Here is a 15,212-nt window from a genome sequence, read left to right on the forward strand (position 1 = left end):
CATTAGCATCGAGTGGAGTCGTGTTTGTGTCCACCACATGATTACATGTCCAACATTCACTCTGCTTTCTGCTCTACATCTCTTTAGCTGCTAGATGTTCCACCTTCTTTACCAGCTGGTCATAACTGTCTGTCAACATACTAGTGGGCAAGAATTTCCATCACATCTGCTTTGTGACCAGCAGCAGGAGACAAATAAGTTTGTACAGAGATTCTACAAGATGCAAATGTATGAAAATGAAAAAAATCCATAATTCTAGCTTGACTCACGTGGTCTGGTCGTTGGAGAACTCCAGCTCTCCTCCGGCGTCCTCGTAGTCCTCGCCGGACTTGGCGGTGCCCGACTCGGTGCGGTACGGCAGGATGACGGTGCCGCGGGCACCGGAGTTGCGCACCACCGTCACCTCCATGGTGCCCACGCTCTCGCTCACCCGCACCATGCGCTCGCTGAACGTGAAGATGCCGGCGTGGTCGTCGTCCAGGATGGTCACCGTGGCGACCAGGGGCTCGAGCAGGCGAGCTTTGGGTGCGGCGCCCGCTTCGTCGCTCTCGAACATCCCCTCCGCGTCGCCCACGCGCAGATTCAGCAGGCGCACGAAGAAGTGCTCGTCCTCTTCGAATATGTCGTCGTCGATTATACCGACCTGGAGAGACAGCAGGTCGTTATCTTTAGGCTCCAATGATCTCAAGTTGATCTTTACTCTGATACCTGTTAACAATAAAACAGGCTGCGTCGCAGAGAGTCCAGTACTTTCTATATCAGGACCCTTTTGAGTGTGTAAAACATAAACTGAATATAAGAAGTGGACGTAACCACTGTGACGTCACCCATTGGCTTGTGGACTGTGGTTTTTAAGTCTAGTTCGGCATTTTGGCCGTCGCCGTCTTGGATTTTGGCCGTCACCATCTGTTTTTTTTGCAACCAGTGAACGGAAGTAACCTTGTTTGGAAAGTGGAGGAGTAATGTAGAGACGCCATATATGGCTATTGTAACGACCTGTCAATCACAGTAGCCCCGCCCTAAAGCATCCCCTGCTTTATGGTCTGTTTGACTCTAAATGGACCATAAGTTACTAAATGAACATCATGCTGTGTTGAAGAAGACTTGAAACTAGAGATTGAGACCATAAACTCATGTTCACAATGTTTACTGAGGTAATAAATCAAGTGAGAAGTAGAGTCATTTTCTCATAGACTTCTATACAATCAGACTTCTTTTTTCAACCGGAGAAGTCGCCCCCTGCTGGCCATCAGATATAATGCAGCAGGTTGAAGGTACTTTCACATCTGCTTCACTGTTTAGAACCGGAAGTTGCAATCTTGCAAAACCGAAGCTGTGTTTAAAATATCTATGTTTGTTTGTAGTCAGTTCAACACATACTCTACAGGCGTTTCATCGATTGTAGAGTATGCAGATTGTAGAGCAGCAAATGTAGCAAGTACAACTGATATGGATAAATGCAATTATATCCGTTTTGCTGGCATGCATGCACAATATATACACGATGCAGAATCCTTTTAGTAAAGACACGGATCTCTGGAGTCAATATTGAATGTTTTCTATATAGGACGCTAGCAGAATAAAAAGACTTGTGTGATTATTATGTGAACTACAGTTTAATTTTAAGAATTCGAAGGGAATTGGCATCAATCCTGGTCTGGATGCTTGTGCTGAATACAGAGAAGAGGCAGGGCAAGGAGCATCTCCCTCAGCACACTCATAAACAGAGGCTCCGGTTACACCTCTCATCTACATGAGATTGTTATCCAATCATGCCACCGCGCATTAACCGAGAGGTGGGCGCTCCCAAATCAGATTAGGCTGGCATTGTAATCCAATGAGCCAGGCCACGTCCTGCTGTGTGTTCAGACTTCAACATATTCTGGTTGGCCATGATGCAACATGCAGAGATGAAATAGGCGAAAATGTGATTCCTTTTTGCAAGAGGATATAAATTGCTGGTAAATGTTTGAAGTTAGGATGGATAACAGATGTTTTGGCCTCTTGGGGGCGGCAGAAACAACTCTAACAAATCACCTTTTAAGATGATACGGTGAAGTTGTTAGCAAACTGTTCCGAAGACACATCCGGCAATAACAGAGCAACGTGATTCATTAGTCTTTGTGTTTAAAGAACCTGAAGACTGTAAGTCTAATATTCACTGTCTTTTAGCTCTGTTTTTGGTCTCCACCGACTCCTGAGGGAAATAGAGTGGTGCAGGAATGAGTCCTAAAACTCGTAAATGAGTCAGCATTTTTGCCCTTCAGGTTTCCTCGTCTCGAAGTCAATGGATTTTTGGTTCCATAACTGATATAAAGTCTGTGGTAAGATGTTTATATAATATATCGTTTTTTTCTACGATATAAAATATGTCAGAAAAATCCCCTCTAGTAAATTTCTCAAGTTTTTATTAGTAAAAAAGGACAAAATGAGACAAAACCTCATCACACCGAGCACGAGCCCACCTTTAGCTTAGTGGTGGTGGTGTGGAGTCATGTGACCGTGGCGTTGTTCGTTTATAGCTGACAAACTAAGCTTTTTACTTCTGGTGATTGCATTAACGCCTCAGAAATCATAAAAGTGGTGTTCATTTGTGAAGATTATCTAGCTGAACAAAAGGTATAAGAACCATAAACGTGTTTGCCCATTCTCTGTAGATTCATCCCTACCTTTCACATTGCCATTTCATACACTGTTGTTATCAAAATGCCGCTTTAAAGAGTAACTAAACCTCCCGTGAAAATCTTGTCTTTACTGACCTCCAGTGATTTAACTTCTCATCTTGCAGCAGTGATGTAGAGATGTACTCCAGGACTCTCTGACATCACTGCAGGGTGTGGTTACAGGCGCAACAAAGCAAACTTCTAACCACAGGCTTGAAACTTTCAACCGGCAGTGACTCGCTGTTTTTTTTGTTTGGCTACTTATTAACCTTAATTCATGTATATTTAGTGCTACAACAATTAGTAGCTTACCAATTAATGATTAACAGCAAATTAATCAACGACAAATTTAAGAATTGACTGATCGTTGATATTTTAATCAAACAAATGTGGCGATTTAATGCTTTTTATGATTCTCTGAACATCTAGGTCTTTTTGGACGAAACAAGTGTGTGATTAGATCTTTTTCATATTTTATAAAAATTTCATAGATTAATTAAAATCCATATAAATTCACATTATTATTTATAATTGTCTGTCTCATCTCTGTTACTGATGGAGTCAATCTGCCTACTTACACCATTACTCCATCAGTGGACGTGTAGCGACAATCAATTCAATTTTCATTTCATGCACAACCCTCCATAAATGGCCAACCTTGATGAGGCGACGTTTTGTTGTTTACTATGAGACACTGCATGGAGGGGCGTCACAATCCGGTCTCAAAGATCGGCATCGGGGCCAATCGAGGCCGACCCGGTCCTGTGTTTTACGTCAGCTGTCACACGCGTGTTTGTCCCAAGAATTACAACTCTTGGTTACAACAAAGAGTGCTGGCTTTGATTGGTTCTGTCGACCCGATCACTTTTTGTTTGACCGGTAGAGGATAGACTCGCACAGTGGAACGGAGTGAGACATTCAAGTTTAATTGGTTTCCCTGCTGCTCACCTCTGGCACCGTGATGGATGAAATCCACTGGTGTGCTGCTGAAACGGATGACACTGACCTTTTCTAATGTACTCACTAAGCGTCTCTCCATCCAATCGCTCATGGTAGATGAGCTAACTTACACTGTGTGCTTTTGTACGGCCCTCTTCGTGCTTCTTTTATGAGACTCTTCAGGCTCTTGCATCACTCTCCCCTTCTTTTGATCTTACATCAAACTTAGAATGTGAGGAGAGATTTCCCGGCTTACCTCGTGCAATAACCCTGCATGCTTTTCATTCACACAGCGTAGTGCCTTTTAAAAAAAGTAATATTCTCGGTTTCTTCAGTTCAGATTGCAGAAGAAAAAAAAGGTCTGTAATAAAAGACGGCAAACTTTGAAGCAGGTCACTTTGACTTATCATCGAACTCTGTACCTTTTTTTTTCAGATAATAGTGCTGGAATCATTTCAAGTACCAGATTTTTCTTTTAGTTTTTCATCCTAACTTTTTCTAATAAGATTCCTATTGTTTGAAAAGCGCTACATTAATCACGTCCTGTTTGAGGTATTCAAAACTAGAATTCAGTACTTCAGAGAGCTGTGGCGGCAACGAGTGCGTCTGTCGTGTGAATGCTAATACGGTTTATCATACACACAGAATATCATGCTTCAAAACTACTACCCCTGCATCTGTCCGAATGTTATATGAATGTTCAAGCTAGCATTCTGCTTTTAACTAGTCGAGCTTTGTGTAGCCTGATGAAGAGGGGACAGAGAAGTAGAGACCAAATTATGCACACGGAAAACGCCGCCGCTTTATTTTACGTGGACACAACTGATGCAACGCTTCAACCACCACTTCCTCAGGCCAAAGTGAAGAAGTGAGCACACCTGTATTTGATAGGTGATTGATGCCGAAACATCACAGCATTAATTATTATTAAGTCTAAATGAGACCTCCGATTTGAGACATTTTCAGAAAGATAAGAGACTGATTTGTCCACTTCTCTAATTTCATTGTCTTCATGTGAGTGTAGAGACCTGGATGTGATCTGTGTCCGTCTGTCTGTCTGTGATGGCAACTGGGATTGTTTTGATATACTTTTGTACTCTTACTCAAGTAGGTATTTTGATGACTATTTTTACTGCTTACTTAAGCACTTTTGCTTGCAAAGTAAGAGTACTTTTACTTTACTTTTCCCCACCAGGACAGCAGAGAGTCCATGAGTAGGACATTTTAAAGTTTGTCCTGTTTGTGTTTAATCACGGGTCTTAAAAAAACAGAGTAAAAGAGAGACTTAGAGAATTAAATATGGATGGAATAAGTAGTTTGACTAATGAGTCTGTGTGTAATTAATTTGATCAATATTTGGTCTACATAATAAATGGGAAAGACTAAATATTTATGCAACACTCCTCTGTTATCTGTGGTGACACTGTGTTCATTCAGTTTCCTACAATATCCGCTCTTGCAAATAGAGCTTCCATTAAAGTTGCAGTTGGAAACTTTTCTAATAAATTACTTTTTGTCATATTTGCTCAAACTGTCACTGTGTTCTGACAACAGTGCATGAGAGGGATATTCTGTGAAAATAAATCAGGTTGCTCTGCCTCCGTTTAGCGCTCCTAATGGGTTTCACACAAAAAACAGCCAATCAGAGCCGAGGACTCTCTCGGGAAACTGTCAAACTAGACAGCTCTCATCAAATATGAATCAAGTTACTGCATTGCCTTTTTCTCGCCCTCAAATGTTTTCAGAAATATATTTTTAGTGAACTGTTCAGCTGTAAAATTAGAAAGTTTGCTACCCGGCCGTCATGTTGAAACCATCGAGCCAAAACAAAGCACCGCCTACCGGCCGAAGCTGACTTTCCCACTCCTTGACTTGGTTTGTGGTGGTTTCAGTGTTTCACTGTGTCTATGTCTCCCTCTTCTCTTCACTCACCTTAATCTCTCTGCGGGTCTCACCGGGTTTGAACACCAGCGTTCCTTCGCTGTACTCGTAATCCGATCCGGCGTTGGCGGACCCGTCCTCTGTCCTGTAGTCCACGTAGAAGGTGTTCTCTCCCAGACCCCCTAAACACCAGGAATAAAAAACAGAATAGAATAAACTACCCTAGAATAAATAACTCAAGTAAGATCTTAAATGCAGGACTTTTACTTTTACTTAAAGAGGAAGTGTGGTATGTATTATGGCTTGTAGCTTCAAGTTCGGATTGCAAATAAAATGTGAACTGATCAAAGACAGATAAAAACATGTAATTGAAATGTAAGTGTACATTTGAAGAATACCCACCCTGGCAGACTACAGCCAGCGTCAGGACGCCACAGTTCTCCATGCACTGACTGTGGGCGCTTTCGAACGAGATGCGGCTGCACACTCCCAGGTCTTCCTCTTCTGGCGCCTCCTCGTCGGTCACGGCCGTGCGGCGAGCGTTGTCGGCCGCGTGCCTCTTCAGGACGTTACCGGCTCCGATCATCATGCGGGTCGCCTTGATGGAGACAGACAGACAGGAGGAGGATCAGTTTTTACAGAAGAAACAAAGTACATCATTCTTTCTAAAACATTTACATCAAGAAATAGACAGACATTTTTTTAATGTAATGTGTCACCAGTGCTGGAGGAAGTATTCAGGTCCTTAACTGAAGTAAAAGTACTAATACCACACTAGAGACACACTGTTACAAGTAAAAGGCCTGCATTGAAGATGTTAACTGAAGAGTAAGAAACATTTGCAAAATGTATCAAAAGTATAAAAATGACTGTTTTACTATTTTATATTCTATCATGAGATTATTATTACTCGTGCATTCATGTAAAAGCAGGGTTCACTGTTGAAGTTGGTTGAGCTGGAGCTCATTTTGAACTATTAACTAACGATTCTTTTCATTATAGATCAATGTTCTTCACAATGACTCTGAGCACAAAGTGACACCTTCACTATGTTTGTTTAATCCAAACCTCAACATCAGTATGAACACATTTACATTATTAAGTAACTAAAGCTGTCAGACAAATGTAGTGATTTCCCCTGAGATGTAGTGGAGAGGAAGTATAAAGTAAAAGACTCAAGTAAAGTACAAGTCGCTCAAACTTGTACTTCAGTACAGTACTTGAGTAAATGTATTTAGTTACATTCCACCACTGTTTGTGACATCTGGACTTTTCATGTACAGTCATCATCCGCTTATAGAGATCAAAAAGTGTTTGAAACAGCGGCGCTTCAGTAAAGAGCTAATGGAGCAGTAAACAGCTGTTCAGTTCATAAACCTATATTCATGTGATCAATAGTTGTTTAAAATGTTATTGATTTTCATAAAACATTTGTAGTTCCATCATGAGCAGAGTCTAAAAATGAGTATCAGAAATTCAAGTCCTTCAACTACTTAATGTCCTTCTACAGGTCTGGACAACCTTGTATTCACCTCAGGGACTATTTATGAATAATGTGTGTGTGTGTGTGTGTGTGTGTGTGTGTGTGTGTTTGTGTGTCACACCTGTATGCGGTAGAAGGCTCTGCTCTTCTGCTGGTGCAGCATAGCGTAGTAGTTGGCCAGCTCCACCAGCTGGTCCAGCTCTTTATCCGGATATTTCTGCTTCAGCTCCTTCAGGATACGAATCACCTGGAGGACGAGACGAGAGGACGCACTCATGATCAGAATATCTAAACCACACACACACACACACACTGACGGCATGCACGGATGCTTCTTTACGTCTCTGTGGCGGGGAGGAAGGCCAGAGGAATTTATGCTTCGGCTTCCAGCTCAACAACTTCCTACAACCCCTTTCAAAAGGCACTTCCTTTTAGTGAATAACGTATAATCATTTTCATGTTTTAACTTCTGTTGAACGACGGCTTGGTTTCATGTGTGGGTTGAAAAAAAAAAGTCAAGCTTTATCAGCAAAATGTTAAGATGCAGACCTCTAACTGGATAAAAGGAAGAAAATGTCCCTCCTTAAATTAAAAATATATATTGAACTGCTCTCCAACCAGACGAGTTAGGCCGAAGTTTAACTGCATCCAAGACATTCAGAGGCTGAGCGGATTCAGAAAATACAAGTTCAGAAGCCTTTGGTTGTTATCAGTGGCAAACACTTTTTAACATATAAAAAACAGGAAAAGAAACTAAATGTGCATCCCAAAATAAACACATTCTGTTATTTGTTGCATTAGTGATATCGAAATATTGCTGCGTGTGTGTCTGTTTTTAGACGATGATGAATAGTTGTTTAACGGCGGGGGGGAAAGTTCGACTAACCCATCGACATCACAAGAGTAGTAGTATCATTGAACTGGACGAAAAATTATACTGCAAAGCATGTACTACATACACATGACATGAATACATGTCCCATTTGTATTAGTAAGCTGTCGAATAACTGTATAATATCTTAATTACTAAAAATTATTTGGTGGCTAAAAATGGCAACCATATTTTCAGTTGCGGCAAACAAAAGCTGATGCCAGCCTGGCAACCAAGTTTTAAACGTTAGTGTTGAGCCCTGCAGCAGTTAATGCACCACATGGCCGGATGCAAACATCACGTTCTATGATTGCAAATGAAATGAAAGCTGCAGGAGGAATGAATCAACAACAACCGCGACGATGGCAGAGAGCGTATCGCTTCGTCATGTAAAACCACGTTCGAGAGTATAATGGCGGAGATACACAAAATCTGACCAAACAACGGAAAGACGTGGCGGAACCCAAAACCGGTTCCAGTTTGCTCTGGACGGTGATCTGTGCCTGGCTCAAACTGTTTTTTAAACATGGTGTCCAGATGACAAACTCTGTCATTTTACAGCCACATTTTAGGCGAGCAATAGGCGATCCAGTAATTTGTGATTTATACTTCTTAAGCGCCGGCTACGTTGACGGTTTGATCTGGGTTTCACGAGCCTGCTGATGTTGCGATCGACGGATCTCGTTTGCATAAAGTTGAGGTCGAGTCCTGATTGTGCAAATTCAGATACGCCGAATGGTCTGTGTTCTAAATGTAACGCGTATCTTAACTACATTTTCAGAAAATGCCAAATTAAAGATCGGTGTGTCCACACAGGCCACAAGCTGCCGATCTTTTTGACTTTCATTCCGTCCTCCTCACTTTCGTTCTGGGAATGTTTCTCCCTCTGTGTCTCGTTTCTCCTCGACCTCTCTGACCCTCATCACAGTATTTTCGTCTTTGTCCGTCCTCACACCTCTCTTTCTCATTACCTCTCAAACCCTCATTTCCTCTCCTTCTTCTCCTCAACGGTGAGACAACTCATCCCTTGTCAGGTTTAAATGTGGACCATTTCATCTTCATTCCCTCTGCACCTGCTTGAGACGGTGTTTTCCGTGTGAGCTGAATTATAAAGTCGAGAGGAACATGGTTTACATAAAGACTGGTATCGCGAAACACAAAACGAAGCATGCCTTTGGATGGGAAATGGAAATCGTAACTAGAGCCATTCATCGCAGCTTTTACGGCCACTTTTTACTGTCTCCTGCAGGCAAACGGTCCATTGTTTTGCACTCCGATCATGTCATAATCGCAACAGTAGAAATCCTGTTTTCTATGTTAACTGCATTTTTCAGCGACACAAAAACCTGTGAAATGAGATGAGAAACTCATAGCAGAGCACAATCTGCAGGGATAAGAGCGTCTTACAGCCTCTTTGTCATTTCACCCTCTATGTCAACAATCCGATGTTTGAACATTTTGATAAGCTGGTCGGCACCAACCAGTGGTGTGTTTCAGGGACAGTGTGAGTTATTTATAGGTTGACAAAAGGGGCGGGAGTATCAAGATCTTCAGGGGCAGATGGCAGGTCAACAGGAGATGTCACAAGTCCTTGAAGAACACCACAGGAAGAGTCATGCTGTGGTTTGGTATCATAAACTTTTGATATTTGGAGATTTTTGCAAGAATGTCTGGCGGCAATCTGCAGTATGTTATGTCAAATCGTCATGTTATGTCAAAATATAGATTAGTAGAAATACAGATTCCTAAAGCTGTCAACGTCTCCGTGTCTCACCTCTTTGCGGCTCTCGTCCAGCTCCTTGCTGCTCTCCACGTTGACCATAGCACTGTTGGAGTTGGGCAGGTTGCCCCCCGTGCCGACGTTTTTGGCCACGTGCCCCGCCGTGCCGTCCTGGGTCCCGCCCCCGCAGTTCTCGGCGGGCACCACGGCGCCCCCCCGCGGCGAGAACTTGCCGTCTATCATCATCTCCATGCCGCCCTTGTTGGGCGTCAGGTCTCCCTCGGTCTCCACGACGATGCCGTGGCGCTTGTCGGCGCGGTAGCGCTTGCCCATGTACTTGTAGAAGAGCAGGCGGCGGTCGGCGATCCAGGCCAGGATGACACACACCGGGAAGTACAGCAGGGTGACCAGAGCCTCCCATACCTGAAACACACAGACCGTTAAGACATCGCTTCCTCCCTTTGGGCACACAACTCCGGAAACTGGGCTCAGGTGCGATTGTTAAGTGGTATGATTCTGGTGCAATGTGGCACAAACTGAGAGAGAGGAAGGAGTGTCATGAGGACAACAAACCTGCTTTTGGAGGTGAATTTACTTTTCAGCAGTGGTTGAAGAAGTATTCGGATACTTTACCTCAGTACAAGTATTAATACCACACTGTGAAAATACTCCATTACAAGTATGTAAGTATTATCAGCAAAATCAAAGTACATAAAGTAAAAGTAGAGTGCAATGTAGAGTTCCCTCAGTGTTTTACTATTATATATGATGTTTCTGGACTAATATTACTGCTGCATGAATGTGTATGTTGCATTTTACTGCTGTAGATGTTTTTAACGCCTTAATATCCTGTTAGCTAGTTTAATCTACATCAATGCATCACACTAAGGCAACGCTAAATCTATTTCCAGTTCTACAGTCTGTTTCCTTTTTTTTCTTCTTCAAAAGGTCAACTCAACCTCAGAGATGGATGTCTCAAAACCTGGACCAAGACAAAGCCTTTAATGAATGAAATAGGTTGCATTCAGATGCTTATTCATGAACATCCAAGGAGGGAGACATGTTGATTGAGTCATGTCTCCAAAAATATTAATGTCCTACATTTCCACCTTCACCGTCAACCTCAATCCCTATCAGAGACAATTCATAAGGACAATTTAAATTTAAAATAGGCGTCTGAGAGCATTTTCTGTTTCCAACACAACAAAAAGTGATTCATGCCAAAACAAGAGCCATTCTGCCTCCTGGTAGCTGCCACCTGATCTGTATGTATTGCATCACTTCAGCCACCTGTATCTCAGAGGGTTCATTTGGGACCAAATTACCCCCCCTCAAACAATGTACATAAAAAAATGGCCGATGCCTTTACGTCTGCGCTGACGAACAGTGCCACTCTTTCTGAGTCTGTCTCACCTCCACGACGCCCGGCGAAATGACGTACAGGATGAGGAAGAGCCAGATGTAGGCGAAGATGCTCCAGAAGGCGGTGATGAAGAACACCCGCAGGTGCTTGATCTTGCGGGTCTCGCCCTCGGGGATCGTCCACACGCAGATCCCGATGATCGCGAACATGTTGAAGGCGGCGCTGCCGACAATGGTCCCCGGGCCCAGCTCACCGGCGCGGAACTCGTGACCGCACACCTGGGAGGGACGTGGTGACGAGAGACAGAGAACCGATGACGAGCGTAGAAACAAACTCAAGACACAGAGTTACTTTTCAAACACCCCTGAATAACATGGCTCGTTTGGCCGACTGAGCAGTCTTGAAAATGATTAAGTAGTCTGAAGTTTATCGCGAGAGCATTTTGATTCAACAACATGCAGAATATATTATAGTTATACAGATACAACTGAAAAGGAATATTTTACTTTGGAACAAAGAAATGAAAGATGATTAAGACGGATGGAGCGAGAAAAAGGAGCACGAAGAGAGTGCCGGCGGCATCGATGAATCCACATAACTCCCTGTGATAGAGATACACAGTAGTGTGTGTGTGTGTGTGTGTGTGTGTGTGCGGGTGTGTACCTCTATAACAGATAGCAGTATCTCCGGAGCGCTGGAACCGAGAGCCATGAGTGTCAGATTGGACACCGTTTCATTCCAGATTCGAACCGTCGCCACCGATGTTTCCCCGTTAGGCATGGTGATGGTCACCTCCTTCTCCTGTTGGCCCAAAACACACAAACGTCATTTTCTTTTTATTAACTACATTAATTCACTGTGATGAACTCCCTTCACACACCCACAGATGTGTCCAGTTATTTTGGCTGATTGCAACCTTTTACTCAGGTTGAAGGTTGGGTCCAAACTATGCAGGTGTGTATGTCAGGTCACTAGATTCATTTTGTTCCAAGCTAACTGAAGAGTGAGGAGGAGGAGGAAACAGTCTGAACACACACACATACACACGCACACACACACACCACCCAGGTTAATGGAGCAGTGTGTAGGATTTAGAGACATCTAGTGGTGAGGTTACAAAATGCAACCAACTGAACACCCCTCTGAAGACCAACTGAACTACGAGTGACTTCTGGAGCGAGTGCTGCTAGTACTTTCATTGGGAAGGATTGGCAACACGGCTGGGTTTCCCGGTTGGATCATTTAAAAAAGTAAATAATCTAGCGTACACTTTCTAGTTACTTAAGATTGTCATCTCTAGCTTGAACTAAAATATGTCTTTCATTTCAACTGAAAGGTTGCCTTTATAGTGTTAAAACTGTCTCATACGTATTCACAAACAAAATCTGCAAATCTGTATCTATGTCTATGCCTCTGACTTACGACTCGTATATCACCGTTTGTGCATCAGCTTAGCATTTTTTAAAGGAAATCTGAATCCCCACCTACTTGTGTGGATTCTTCTGAGGCTGTTTTACTGTGCCGTTTCACACAAAATACACAAATACAGAAAGCATGTGACTTGTAAAATGTCACGCGACACCGTGGTGTTGCTAAAGTCAAAATACTTATTCAGAATACATCTTAATTCTCGAGCTCACTGTGTGTTTCATACTCACAAACTGCAATGGAATTACTAATTACAGCTGTTAAAACATATAGCATTCGCTTAAACTGATACTGACTTTTCTTTTTCTTTCTGACAGGAAACATTATATTATATTATATTATATTATATATATTATATCCTTCTCTCCGAGGTCACCGGACTCCATTGACAAAAACAGTAATTCTACCTTGCAGAACACGGGACTAATCATACAGCCCTGCATCAAAAAGTTCAGTTAATTCCAAACTTAGCACAGCTAACGTTGACTCAGCTAGTGCTTGCATTCACATTATTCATAACCTTATGATTCGTTACTTTGGTAACCTACGTCACTGCTCTTCGGTATGAACTGAGTGGGCGCGACACCCCCCCAGAAAAGAATGCAGATGGAGTCGACCTTTAAGCAGGCGGGAGTGTAAATGAGCTCTTACTATGGGAATCACTTCCAGTGAGGAGAGGAGGGCGTGGCAGGAGCCATGTGATAATAGACTGTCCTTGTTCGCCATAATGTCAATTAAGGTGAGAGGGAGTTTAATCTGGTTTCATGTCTTAACATACTGCAAGTGTCAAAATGAGTCATCTGAATGGCTGAAAACTCTGCAGGAAAAAAAAAGTGCCTGTGCTTCGGATATGAATACAGAAGAACGTATTTGTATGTTAAATATCAATCTGTTCAGCTGCACATGTTAAATAAAGGTTAAAGAAAGAGTTGTATTTTTATTGATTGTCTTTTGCAGACAGCTGACTGGCTTTTCTAATTTTGGGTACCAGGCACCTGAAAAATAGAACCTTCTGAGGATCCAAACAAAACAGGTTGTTCCGGTCTCTTAACTAACTGTACGTTTGAATTGGAAACATTACATCTGATGAAAACAGCACTGTTACTTCACAAAGGAGCATGAGAGTGTCCTGGCCAACGTAATGACACCGAGAGGTTTAGATATGGCTGTTTGATACAATATTTGCATTAAAAAAACGGGCCCAACCCTTCTATATACTGAGAGTAGACTACACCTCAGCACCTTCCTGCTGTGTTCAGTTAAACAGATACACTTTATGATTCTCTCTGCCTCTGGAAACAGCAGAGGGTGTAAACTATTACAGAGGATACATGGAAGGAGAGGGAAATCTAAATGAATCTCCATTAAGGGAACTGATCAGACAAGGACATGACGATGCAAACACTAACTTTGAGCACAACAAGCACTTAAGAGTGATTAAATATGCATGCGCCGCCTGATAAATGGGTTCATATACAATAAGACTATTTTTAGTCGGGCAGCATGGTTCCTGTCCAACTGCCACCGATTACAGAGAACTTTGAGAGCTAATGGTGAATGCACCATTATCTCTGTGGATGTAAGCCAGCGCTATATGAACGGGGGGGATATTTTGTGTTTGTGAAAGAATGGTATCAACAGGCAGCATCTAAAAAGCCCATAGACATGAAAGACATAAACATATGTTTGTGTCATTTGTGTCAAAGGTTTAAAGATTAGTAATGCTGTTTTTCTAACTTAAAGAGAGTAACGTCTGTACAACTGACATATCGACTGTGGCAAATTATGAACTTAAAAAAAAAATCTGGTCAAACCCAAAGAACCTACGGAGAAACTCAAACCTTTTTTATCAGAAACATAACAGCACTGGACACTTGAGCCAGTGTTTCCAATGTATTCATCCTCAACATGTTTTGTGTCATGGTTTCAGAACGATGAAGACAGTTGAAGAATATTTAGATACAAAATAGGATGTAAGAATTACAGGATGATTATTTTTCCTCTTGGCAACGATCCTGTTTGTCCCAAATAATGTAGAGATTTTACAGGTGTACAGGTGCTGTCATACTGTGTTGATGACAGGTGCTTCCTGAAACTATTTTGCTCAAAGTATTCCCTCCATTCACTCGTTCTCACCTGGGACGTGATGACCTCTATGGACGCCATGAAGCGGTCCGCGATGATGGACACTCCCAGGAACATGTACATGAGCGACGCGAAGTAGACCACCGCTCTGGCCACCTGGTCGCCGAGCCCGGGCCGGTTGGGCTGCCAGACGGGCAGTATGATGCCGGGCTTGCACTCCGACACTTCCTTGCACTTCTCAGGGGTGCTGTTGGCGTAGGATGCGGACGGCGGGAATGAGGAGGGGAACATGGAGGGCGTGACCGCTCGGTACCCGGGGCCGGTGCTGGGGTCGCTGCTGGGGTCACCGCGCTTGGACTCCGGCTGGCAGGGAGGCAGCGGGAGGAGGAGGAGGAGGAAGAGGAGGAGGCAGGGGGCGGGGGAGGCCAAGAGAGACATGGCTGGCTGTGTGTGCTTCCCACGAGGAGTGGGATGGAAAAGGTGAGGCAGGAGGACGGCGGGATTAGGCTGAGGAAGAGGGAGGTGGGAGGGGGGGGATGCTGCGTAGAGCTGAAGGCGGTGCGACTAGCTCACCTAGAGGAGGGGGGGGGGGGGGGGGGGGGGGGGGGAGAGAACAAAAAGAGAAATGAGGTTTTGTGACTGATGTTATAGTCCGGCTCTAGGACCATAACATCTTTCACCCACATCCTGGCTACTGTTCCTGGTTTCAGATAAAGAAAAGTGATTGAAAAAAGAGGAACTTGAAACAGTTCCCTGCAGCTCTGCTTTTGAGGGAAATG

The 15,212-nt window shown here is 43.3% G+C and overlaps 1 protein-coding gene across 2 annotated transcripts in view; it reads right to left on the reverse strand.

The window, feature by feature from the left end:
- The window catches only part of slc8a2b (solute carrier family 8 member 2b), a 28,579-nt gene extending 13,708 nt beyond the window's left edge, over positions 1 to 14,871 (reverse strand). The window contains exons 1-8 of one of the 2 annotated variants that reach the window (XM_076112006.1): positions 14,485 to 14,871; positions 11,584 to 11,721; positions 10,971 to 11,198; positions 9,612 to 9,980; positions 7,088 to 7,213; positions 5,886 to 6,081; positions 5,535 to 5,665; positions 270 to 643 (exon numbers count right to left, since the gene is read on the reverse strand). In XM_076112006.1, coding sequence (XP_075968121.1) covers positions 270 to 643; positions 5,535 to 5,665; positions 5,886 to 6,081; positions 7,088 to 7,213; positions 9,612 to 9,980; positions 10,971 to 11,198; positions 11,584 to 11,721; positions 14,485 to 14,871 — 1,949 coding nt within the window. The remainder of the gene's footprint in view (positions 1 to 269; positions 644 to 5,534; positions 5,666 to 5,885; positions 6,082 to 7,087; positions 7,214 to 9,611; positions 9,981 to 10,970; positions 11,199 to 11,583; positions 11,722 to 14,484) is intronic. The other variant, XM_076112007.1, reaches the window with a different exon arrangement.
- Positions 14,872 to 15,212: the final 341 nt, after the last annotated feature.

This window comes from Anarhichas minor, unplaced genomic scaffold (assembly GCF_050575085.1).
Source record: "Anarhichas minor isolate MPS153535 unplaced genomic scaffold, ASM5057508v1 ptg000046l, whole genome shotgun sequence".
Classification (NCBI taxonomy): Eukaryota; Metazoa; Chordata; class Actinopteri; order Perciformes; family Anarhichadidae; genus Anarhichas; species Anarhichas minor.